The sequence below is a fragment of the Perognathus longimembris genome, chromosome 21 (genome assembly GCF_023159225.1).
Source record: "Perognathus longimembris pacificus isolate PPM17 chromosome 21, ASM2315922v1, whole genome shotgun sequence".
In the NCBI taxonomy this organism is placed as follows: Eukaryota; Metazoa; Chordata; class Mammalia; order Rodentia; family Heteromyidae; genus Perognathus; species Perognathus longimembris.
The window spans coordinates 12,577,970-12,590,134 of NC_063181.1; the positions used below are offsets into that span (position 1 = coordinate 12,577,970).

The 12,165-nt window shown below is 39.2% G+C and overlaps 1 protein-coding gene across 2 annotated transcripts in view; it reads left to right on the forward strand.

Moving 5' to 3' along the window:
- Window positions 1-12,165, forward strand: part of Klhl2 (kelch like family member 2) — an 87,939-nt gene that overhangs the window by 38,355 nt on the left and 37,419 nt on the right. For both annotated transcript variants that reach the window (XM_048330313.1, XM_048330314.1), the window contains one exon: window positions 7,427-7,589. In XM_048330313.1, the coding sequence (XP_048186270.1) occupies window positions 7,427-7,589 (163 nt within the window). The remainder of the gene's footprint in view (window positions 1-7,426; window positions 7,590-12,165) is intronic.

Here is a 12,165-nt window from a genome sequence, read left to right on the forward strand (position 1 = left end):
CCTCCCACGTCTTTTTTGATAATTATTTTGCAGTCATACATCAATCTAGTCTCACTAAAGCAATCAACATAGTTTTCAAAGAAATACTTTGCATTCACTTTTCATTGGATGCTACATCTTTATTTAAATTGTGTAATTTCAATAACAAGTGAGTTGTCATAAACAGATCAGACGTGTGAGTTGGTAAACTACAGCTCAGCTGGAGGAACACAAGTGTGCAAGCACATTGCAGGATTCACGTAACTGAGTACATGGAAGAGTTGTTAATCAGGTAAGTAGGTTAGGTGGAGGATGAGTAAAAGTGCTTTTGCTGAGTATTTCTATACTGTTGTGCACATAAACATTGAAATCCAGTAGATATGTTTTAAAAGTGGACATTTAAGCCCATCACTCTATCAATAAAACAGACATTGATGGCATAGCTGCTAAATACTTGGCTCTGGTGCTAGAAAAACTGAGTCTAATATAGAGTGTACACTTAGATTGGGATCTGGGTCATTCTCTTGCCCTTCCTATCTGTTATGAAGGTCTAGAAACTTAGTTAGCTCCTTCAACAATGAATGATCAGACTCCTGAGAAATAGGTCTGACTAGTACAAGTTAAAAAACTTACTGTATGTACTGAGTTGGCATTGTGTAGAAATGAATAGCCATGTGGTCTAGAAATGTTAAATTCATTTTTTTTTTTTTGCCAGTACTGGGGTGGACACACATGCGAGCATGCATGCAAACACACACACACATTTTCTTTTGTGCATTATTCTAGAATCTTGGTACCTAAGTGGTAGATCTTGTTGTAATCAGAGGACCAGTGAGTGAATATGCATTCACGGGTAAGGGAGCTTAGTTCAAAAGAGCGAGGAGGGAGACCCCTATCAAAACATTAGTGAAAACACTTTCAACCATGAAATCCCATCTCTCTCCATGTAGCATGGTGTTAAACAAATAGTTGTTCTTTAGATAAACCACTGTTCCCCCCACCCCCCTTTCCTTTTAACCATCCAGTAGTTGTCTCTTTCTGCTCCCGAGCACATGAGGATGTGGCCAGCTATAGTGGCTCATTGATAGGTTGATTCTTTTCAACCAGAAGCAGAGGTCCTGGTATTTTTATCCTAGTTACTTAGGAGACAAGCAGGAAAATCTGTGATACTCTTACCTTCTGGCTTTTTCTGTTTATGTGGTTTGAGGAATCAAACCCAGGGCTTTATGCTCATGCCTGCTAGGCAAGTATTCTACCACTAAGCCCTGTTTCCTAGAAAGAGGAAGGCAGTGTCTTCCTTTAAAAAAAATTTTTTTTTTTTGGCCAGTCCTGGGCCTTGGACTCAGGGCCTGAGCACTGTCCCTGGCTTCTTCCCGCTGAAGGCTAGCACTCTGCCACTTGAGCCACAGCACGACTTCTGGCCGTTTTCTGTATATGCGGTGCTGGGGAATCGAACCTAGGGCCTCGTGTATCCGAGGCAGGCACTCTTGCCACTAGGCTATATCCCCAGCCCCCCTTTAAAATTTTTTATTGTTATTATGTAGGTGGTTTACAGTTTCATATGTCAGGTAAAGAATACATTTCTTTTTGGGCAGTGTTGTCACCCCTTCCCTCTCTTTCCCAACATCTTCCTTTTGTACATAGCACACCCTCTGAGGCCACAGCAGTTCAAGTTCATGGATGTGGCTTTCAACCATTTTGCTTCTGTAAGTAAGCAAGGAATGTCAGTTTGTCAGGTTAGAAAATAACTTGTGAAACATGATGTATTTTAGGTTTTGTACTGAGTGCAAATTTTAACGATTTGTACTCAGGAAAGTTAATGTTTTTATTTTTGTTTTACATTATTTTATATTTTTATTGCGACTTTTATTTTTTGGTGGTTCTGGCATTTAAACTCAGGACCTTGAGCTTGCTAGGCTTGCCATGTCCTTAGTTAATAATGAAACTTAAAAGTTCAACAACAGGGGGCTGGGAATGTGGCTTAGTGGTAGAGTGCTTGCCTACCATGCACAAAGCCCTGGGTTTGATTCCACAGCACCACATAAACAGAAAAGGCTGGAAGTGGCACTGTGGCTCAAGTGATAGAGGACTAGCAATGAGCAAAAAGAAGCCGGGGACAGTGCTCAGGCCCTGAGTCCAAGCCCCAGCACTGGCAAAAACAAACAAACAAAAAGTTCAACAACATCTGGGTGCTAGTGGCTCACATCTGTCTGTAATCCTAGCTACTCAGGAGGCTGAGATCTAAGGATTGAGTTTGAAGCCAGTCTAGGCAGAAAAGTCCCTGTGAGATTATCTCCAGTTAACCACTCAAAAATAGAAGTGGTGCCGTAAGTGGCTAGAGCCTTGAGCTCAAATAGGCGAAAAGATTGTGCCCAGGCCCTGAGTTCAAGCCCTACAACTGACAAAAAAAAAAAAAAAAAGTTCAAAAACATTGGCTTCAAGTGAGGCAATAATATTACCCCTTCCCTTTTCTTCCTTGTTTGTTTTCAGGTCATTTTTGACACTTTAAATAAACATGTTCTTTTCTAATGTAAATGTAAAATGACTGACAGATAAATAAAAATCTACTTCTTAGCAATACACTTAGAGCAAGGTTAACAGTGATGGAGTGATGAATTTCACATTTGCATGTTTTCTTAGACATCTGGAAGTATTATGTGTGGAACAGCCAGAACTCTTGGTCTCTTTTTAATAAACAAATTGCTGATGACTCAGGATTTAAAAGACGACATAAATTATTTCTCTCCTGGAGTAAGAGCCCAAGTTGAAAATAAACTACAAGTCCTAATAGCCAGCCAGAAGGAATGTGCTTGTCTAAGTGAAACATCTTATATGTAATTTGGCTTGTCAAACAACACGAAGTAGGATGAAAGCATTTTACTTTAAAATGTGCAGCTGGTGTAAGGGTGTCACACGGATGCTAATTGTTTGGCTCTCGGGTCTTCCTTGTCTGGTGTTATGCTTGTCTTTACTAATCAGTAGTCCCCTTCTCCTTGTTCATTACTGAAAGCATCCCTGTGTGTAGCATGTAGCCTTTAATTAGTCTCAATGTGTTGGAAATCAACATATCTATAAAGATGAGAACAAATTCTGTTTTACAGAATGATAGCATTTTAAACTAGGTTTATTTAATTAGCCACAGTGCGCTTCTACATGGTTGTAGAAACTTAAGACACTGCTATTCATAAGCACACTAAGAATAACATTGGTAGGTGTTTTCTACTTATTACTGATAGCACAGTTTATCTGTTTTAGTAGAAAATAAGCCATGGGGAGACAGTAAGCCCCAGGATAAAGCACTATCTTCCTTTTTAGGGATGTTTAAAATCTGATCTCACAGAGCAGGGGTTTCCAAATTTCAGTCATTCGTGTGTCACTGTCAGCATGTGAATACATTTAAATGTTTACTATTTTTCTCTACCTTGAATTTTTGCTTACAGAAATTTAATTAGGAAAGAATGGCTGTTATTGAACATACATGCTTTTCATATATTTATATATTGACTCTAAAAATGGAAGGTAACTATTAAAATATATTCCTGTTCATTTCGAATCCTAGCCTTGAACACAAGGATGCCTGTGTATTGTGTGAAGTAGTTAATGGTGCTCACATAGCAGGCTCTCCTCATGCCAAGGTCCCTAGGCAGGTTACTCGACTTACTCAAGCCTCTGTATTCACTTGTGTATTATGGGGATAATGAAGTATTATTGCCTGACAAGTGCTTAGTGCCTTGCCTAACCCAGCAATTACTCAGTAAATAGCAGACTGTGGGAATGCATTGTTGAAATGGTGATTGTCTTTATTAACCTGATGAAAAGGAGAACACTGGAGATTTAGATATTATGCAAGCACTGTCCTTGTTTACCTAGAGATTAGCTGAAGGAATTAAAACAGTAGACCAAAGAGGGGGCTGATTTGATTGTATCTCCACCTTTCTATGAGTGGATTTATGGCTTGGAAAGCTGATTAACCCCTCTTGAATTTGGTTTCTTTTTTTTTTTTTTTTTGCCAGTCCTGGGCCTTGGACTCAGGGCCTGAGCACTGTCCCTGGCTTCTTCCCGCTCAAGGCTAGCACTCTGCCACTTGAGCCACAGCGCCGCTTCTGGCCATTTTCTGTATATGTGGTGCTGGGGAATCGAACCTAGGGCCTCGTGTATCCGAGGCAGGCACTCTTGCCGCTAGGCTATATCCCCAGCCCCGAATTTGGTTTCTTTATCAGACAAATGAAGAGGCCTCATTTGATTCCTCCATCATACAGCTCACAGGCTGTCTGAGGGGCTTGGATGGTGGGATATTTGCGTCATCTGAAATCTGAACATTTTTTATTCTGTTTAATTATTTAATGCACAAAGTAAACTAGGAAATTGGTATAGCCCCAGCTGCTTTCCTGTTATTATGGGTGATGATGGATGGCCACATCATGTCAGCAGAGTGACAATTAGTATTTGTTCTTGAAGATATATGTAATTAATTGCATAATAATGAGCTCTTACAGTTCAGTCCTAGTAAAATTACATCACAGATGGGAGGCAATTTTGAAGGCTTTATAGACAAAAGAAAAATGCTAATAAACTCATTTTATATTTGATTCATGTTTATGATTAATAATGCTACCACACCTAGAAACATTTGACTCATTACTGCCATTTATAAGAAACTATTTGTAAAATTTCTAGCCATGTGGCTCACAATAGAAATAAAGATTCTTATTTTGTTTGTTTGTTTGCTGAACTAAGGTTTGAACTTGTGCCTTGCGAGGCAAATACTTTTCCCTTGAGCTTTGCCCTCAGTCCTTTTTTGCTTTAGGATTTTTTTTTTTGTCAGTCCGGGGGCTTGAACTCAGGGTCTGAACACTGTCCCTGAATAGAGTTTTTTATTTTTGCTATGCCAACCCGGATCATGGTCCCCCTATTTATTCATTCCATGTAGCTAGGGTGAGGTATGAACTACCACACTTAGTTTTTATTGATTGAGATGGCATCACACATATACATACACTTCAAACCTCCATTCTTCTCATCTCTTTCACATAATTGGTATTATAGGGTGAGCCACTACGCCCACCTAAAATAACTTTTATACTTCTGCCCTAAAGGACTTAAGTGTGTTCTAGGTCTGTAATTTTATAATCTTACTGAAGTTTAATATCCAGATAGGATAGGTCTGCACTTATGGATTGATTGCTGAGTCAGAGTATATGTGCATTTGTAAATTTACTGAAGTAAACAAATTGTCTTTATGGACATTGATCCAGTTTGCACTCCCATTGGCTTCATATATAGCAGGCCTGTTTCCATGCAGTCACTTTTTCTGCTCTGGGTTTCTGGGCTCTCAGGTACTTTGAATGCTATTCAACTGCACCCTGTTGTCTCTAGGAAAATGCTGATTAGATGGGTGAGTGTTACTGCTTGTGGAAGTTTCACAGGATGAATGTTACGCCCAAGACCACTTTCTGAACTGTGTGTATTTGCTGAATTAAATGGCTGCACTGTTAAGCATCTTGGAATGTGCTTTTACGTTGCTTCAGAGCACAATTAGACCAGCACAGGAAAACTTTCAATCCAAAAATTATCAACAAATTAAAGCCTTCCGTAGAGATTCATTTTCATAACATAATAAACCACAGCATACATATTATGCAAAAGGTTTGGCTGTAACTATGTTATTTACACTTTGCTTTACTTACATTCAGGAGGGAAAGACATTATCATCTCTAGAAGCTGTTTCCATTTTTTGCTTTCAGAGGATGATAGAGTTGCATTAAAACAAAAAAAACGTCAAATTAAAGACTAAAGTATTCAATTCTGTTCATTACTGTTTGGTTGTGTATAACACACACACACCCCTAAATTCCAGAGTGAAAGCTTGTATACTTCATGTAAGAAAGGCAATCTATGATGAAAAACAGGAGCACCTCTCTCTCTCTCTCTCTCTCTGTGTGTGTGTGTGTGTGTGTGAGAGAGAGAGAGAGAGAGAGACAGAGACAGAGACAGAGACAGAGACAGAGACAGAGACAGAGACAGAGACAGATAGAGACAGAGTGTCTGTCCTGAGGCCTGAACTCAGGACCTGGGTGCTGTCCCTGAGCTTTTTGCTCATGGTTAGTGTTTGCCACTTGAATCACAGTACACTTCTGACTTTTTGGTGACAGTCTCATGGACTTTCCTGCTTGGACTGGCTTTGGAACCGGAACCACAGATTTCAGCCTCCTGAGCAGATAGGAATTACAAGTGTGAGCCACGTGAACATCTGGCTGTCCTCCCTTTTTTTCTTTAAATTTAGATCTTATTACACAGATTTAGGACAATTCTAAAACACATTCATAAACTATTATGTTACATAATTATTCTTTGTGGGCTACAATATGGTATGCAGAAAATAAGTCCTAAAGGAATTTGCAAAATTGTTTTTTATGCTACTGTAATCTTTTATAAAATTGGCTTTTTTAATAGTTGATGTTTTGGGCCTTTATTTATAAAAGATAGCAGCTGTTCAATAACTTTGTAAATGAAGTTTTCCTCCCTAATTGGATGTAAGTAAGTAATTAGGTACCATCCTAATTCAATTACAGAGATCATACAAAAATGTACTGGCCTATTTGAAAAGGATATTGGATATTATATTTATGATACAACTAGTTAAATCCTACAGAATAACCTATAATTAATATAAAATTGCTTAGTTACTAATATAGGTTTAATCATGCTCTTTATGTGTTCCTTTTTAGTACATATATTGCATTCTAGAGATACTGCTGGTAGCTAGAGACTCCTGTTGAATTTTGACTTCTGCATTAAGGAAGCAATTTGTAGCATTAGTCAGACAGTGGGCTGCTAGACCTACCAACAAACATTTTGCACCAAGGAAGCAAATCTATTTCTATTGAACCATAGCGCCCTCTAGCATCCTAATTTGTGTTGTTAAAATTCAAAGGAACATAACTTAAGCTTAGCAGATGAACCAGTGGTAATATGATCTGATACTTTTTTTTTTTTTTTAATGGTCATGGGGCTTGAACTCATGGGCAGAGTACTGTTCCTGAGCTTTTTCACTCAAGGCTAGTGCTTTACCACTTTGAGCCACAGCTCTACTACCAGTTTTTGGGTAGTTAATTGTAGGTAAGAGTCTCATGGACTTTCCTACCCCAGGCTGGCTTTGAACTGTGATCCTCAGATCTCAGCCTCCTGAGTAACTAGGATTACAGGCATGAGCCACCAGCACCCAGCTCGGATGCTTTTTTTGTTCTTGTGAAAAGACCACCCTTAAAACATTCCATAGAAATAGTGGAGCATATGAAGAGTCATTACCTTTTCCCACAAATTGTTTCCTATAGGGTATTTGGGGTAGTGTGAGTCACTTGTAGACCTCTCTTGTACTCTAGGAGACAGGTAAGTAGACAGCGTTTTCCCAGCCAGTTGCCTAAGCAGATTCACTTGTGTGTTGCAGGTACTTCTCCCAGCAGCTGGTCTGTTACAGTTACAGGATGTGAAGAAGACTTGCTGTGAGTTTCTAGAATCCCAGCTTCACCCTGTCAACTGCTTAGGAATCCGGGCATTCGCTGACATGCATGCATGCACAGACCTTCTGAACAAAGCCAACACCTATGCAGGCAAGTGGAGAAGACCTTAATCACTTGTAAAGTTGGGAGGAATCTGGAACTCTTGACTTGGTACAGTTCTGCAGTCACACGGCAAAGGCACATCCTGGTCTAGATCTGGGCTTTATTACAATACATTTAAAATCTTAGAATGGAAGCACTGCAAAATTGAACATATTCCTGGAATACCAAGCTTAGTAGCAGCTATAAGTTGGTGTTGGGACTGAATAGTAGATTAGCTAGTTGTTTGTTTTTGTAAATACTGATTCCCTATGTATTTTTCTTTCAGATTGTCTAAGAAATAGGCATGTGTGAGAATGGTCATGTCTTTATACACACACACACACATACATACATACATACATACATACATACATACATACATACATACATATTTGCCAGTCCTGGAGCTTGGACTCAGGACCTGAGCACTGTCCCTGGCTTCCTTTGTGCCCAAGGCTAGCACTCTACCACTTGAACCACAGCACCACTTCCGGCCTTTTCTATTCATGTGGTGCCAAGGAATGGAACCCAGGGCTTTATGCATGCGAGGCAAGCACTCTACCACTAGGCCATATTTCCAGCCTTTACATATATATATATGTATATATATATACATATATATATATTTACACCTTTTGTTGCATCCTTGAAAGTAGTTGAGAGCTGAAAAATCTTCAAAACAGTACACTGTAGATCTTGTGGGGTGGAGTAGGAAAGGAAGACCCCTCGGTAGGCAGCCTTATCCTTAGTTTCCCATGCCTGCCGTGTGTCTGATCTGGCAGGGGAGCCAGCGCTGCTTTGCTGTGTAGGTCCGTGCACAGGAGGTGATTGTGAGCTCACAAAGTTAACCATGGGTTTATGTTACTTGGAGTTTCCACACATTAAAAATAGATATCGGAAGTAATACTTAGGAAGTTTGCAGGTTTTGTTTCCTTGATCATCTTTCTGGAAGACAAACCTGGTAACAGTTACAATCCAGTGTTGGGACCTGGGGACCTTCCTTTGTCACCTTAACTTGTCCCCTCAAATCTCAGTAGCAGAGGAATTGTTCCTTGAGGGCTGCACCCTGTCTGCTGATTGTCTTCCTACCTTCTCATCCTCTTTATTTTCTTCATGGTCTATGATCTCATTTCTGATGGACAAATCTTGGCTATTTTATCTTCAGCTCAACAGGAGGTCATGTGAAAGTTGTTCTCTGTGTTGTCTGTGGTGATGGGTAACGAGGCGTTCCAGTATGCCTAGACCCCTGCTCATACAAGTCCAGTCCTGGCACACATACACTTGAATTAATTATATCCAGACCATATCTTATTCACTGTAATAGTTATTCCTAAAATATTTTCTTTAAAAACATTTCCTTTATTTGTCTACCCTTCTGTTATTTAGACTAGCAATTGCTGCTTGGGATGATTATCTTTTTTAAAAAAATTATTAATTAAACAAAAATTTTTGACAAGGTGTGCAAAAGGGGTACAGTTACATAGTAGGGCAGTGTGTACATTTCTTGTGCTATCTTACACCCTGTTTTTCTTTCCCTTCCCTAGGTCAGGTAGACATATGTACAATACACAGTGTACCAAGAATATATACAGTAGCCACGTGGCCTACGCCACCAAAGAAAATTCGCCTAGGGCTTTAAATGTAATGTCAACAGTAGGCAGTATGTCAACAAGTCTTTTTTAATTTATTTATTAATTGAACACAAATTTTTTTTGACAAGGTGTTGTGCAAAAAGGGTACAGTTACATAGTAGGGCAGTGTAACAATAGTCTTAAATGAACGTCCATATATAGCTTTTGAGCTATTGTGATCCACTAAGAGGTCTATTTTTGACCTTTATATGTTGAGTAGTTGTTTGGTTTTAGTTACATAATGTAGGGTTGCTGACCCAAACCTGTGGGAAATACCATTTGACAAGAAGTTTTTGGTTTCGCAGGCCTGGTCTCTACTTGATTATCTGTTTTGAATGTGCCCTCTTGATAACAACTTAGGATGAGTGAGTGGCTTTAATAATGGTATTGCCAGTTTTTCCAATGTGGTATAGACACTAAAGAATAGATTCTGATTAGTCTAGAGCCAATTTCAGTGTTCATTGATTGATGCAGAAACCGCTCCTCTTGGGGACCAGTGAGAGCATGTGCTATACAGTACCTCTTAACTGATTTCATGCTGACTTGAGTGACACTTCTTAAAGACATTAACCATTTTTCTGTTTTGTGCTCCTTGTGCTCTTGATTTATGCCTTAGTAACTAGCATCTATCCAATTATTTGCTTTGTTGGCAGTTTTTCTGGCTGAGATGAGTAAGCTGTTTTCAGGTTTCACCTAAACTGCTTGTGTTAATTGAACTAATGGAGCTATACATGTGATTGTTCCCCCTCTAGAGATGAATATAGTATTAATAAATAGAGAAACACAGGTTTTATATAGTATTAATAAATAGAGAAACACAGGTTTTTAGCGTAAGTAGGAACCTTAGCAGTTACCTTGCCTAACACTTTTTCACTATAATAGTTAGGAAAATGACAATCGTGCATATATTTATATTTATTTTCCCAAGAGCACTTTATGTCTGTGAAGGATAGGATGCCCATGCCCCTTAGACACCATTGTTATTCATGCAATTCCTCTCTTGTCCCTCAGATGGGATTTTACCTTAGGTGGAACCCATAGATTGTGGAGACTTCTCTTGGCATTTAGTTTTCATGAGAGAAGTACCTGTTATTTAGAGATCAAATAAAAATGGTACTTTGTACCTTATTTCAGGGGACAAAACAGTAAGAGTTTATACTTAATGATTTCACTGGAGTTGTTTTAGGATAAGGGACCTTGCCTGATGTGTTGTTCATGTGGCAAATCCTAGGGATTGCCTTTCATTTACTAATAAGGTTTATTTGCTAGAGAGAAGCAAAGAGAAAAGTTTACCTGCTTTACAGAGGGAAGGGAAATCACCACATATACACACATATGGAAGAATTCATGTGCAGATGGCATATTATATGCTCCATGCACATGTATAATGTATATCGAGTATCAGTAGCACAGTGTGTCTATATGACTAGAAATTATGCCCCATTGCAAATACTACTACGATTTGCTCAGGAAAAGAGACTGACTTACTACATGTCAGTAGCTACCTTAGGCTGCATTCAAGGTGAAGCTATGTATTGTAAGCAATAATTTTGGCCATATGTAGGTAAAAGGATTGGGAGCTGTAGTTGAGGTTAGCAACAGAACTAGAGGTGGTGAGTGAAGCAAGATTGTAGTTGTTTATAATAACCCTGGATGTAAGCCGAGGAATCAGACTGAAAACTCTGAAGTGTCTTACCTACTCTCCAGCACGGTATTTTTGTAAATGTTCCTTAGGTATAACTTAGTGTGTGCTTATAATTGCTGAATGCCCTATGAAGAAGCAGGAAGAACTTGTGCAGTAGTCAAACTAATCCAGAAGCATTTGGAATTTAGTTTGGTATATTCAATAATATTACCATATTTTAATAGTCTCCAGGAAGGTATAAGATGATTATTTTAGTCTTCTTTGCCCAGATTAGACCATAGCTGTGTGTAAGTTTATCATCATTGTGACAAACCACCTGAGAAGACAAACTTACCCTTATTAAATATGCAAGGAGCCTAGTTATTTCTTTGATTTACATTTAAAATGTACAGGAGAAACTTAATCCCAAATCATTACAGACATGTATTTGGAGGTAACAAGTTGTAACTAGGGGCAAAGACATTTATGTTAGCTTAACTGTTATGTGGTGTGCACTGTAGTTTCTACTGGAATTTCCAAATCGTGGCATATTTGTTTAAAAAATTTCTATACTATTTGATAGGTTCCTGTGAATTTATTCCTGAATATTTTAGAACTTTTTATGTAAATAATATCATTATAGATTTTGTTTTGTTTTTTTGGGCACTAACTAGTGGGTTTGAGTCAGAGTTGTACACTTGGTAAGCAGGTGCTGTGCCAATGAACCTCAACTAAGCTTCTTTTTTTTTTTTTTGGCCAGTCCTGGACCTTGGACTCAGGGACTGAGCACTGTCCCCCTCAAGGCTAGCACTCTGCCACCTGAGCCACAGCGCCCCTTCTGACCGGTTTCCATATACGTGGTGCTGGGGAATCGAACCTAGGGCTTCATGTATGGGAGGCAAGCTCTCTTGCCACTAGGCCATATCCCCAGCCCCATCGCCTAAGCTTCTTTGCTCATTGGGCAGTTCGTTTTTTTATTGTTGAATTTTCAGGACTGTGTGTATTTTGGATGACAGACCTTATTATGGATGTGTGTTTTGCAAAGATTTTTCTTCTTCGTGGCTTATGCCTGCCTTCTTTCCTTTTTTCATCATGTTGTTTTGTTTTTGTATACTGGGGTTTGAGGAGCCGCTTACCTGCTAAGCAGGATTCTGCCACTTGAGCCATGCCTCCAATTGTTTTGTTTTGAGACAGGGTCTTGCTATCTATCCTAGGCTACCTTTGAACTTTGAACTCACGATTTTCCAGCTTCAGCCACCGAAGTTCTAGGATTACATATGTCCTACTAAGGCTGGCTGGCTTCCCTCCCTCCCTCCTTCTTTCCCTCCCT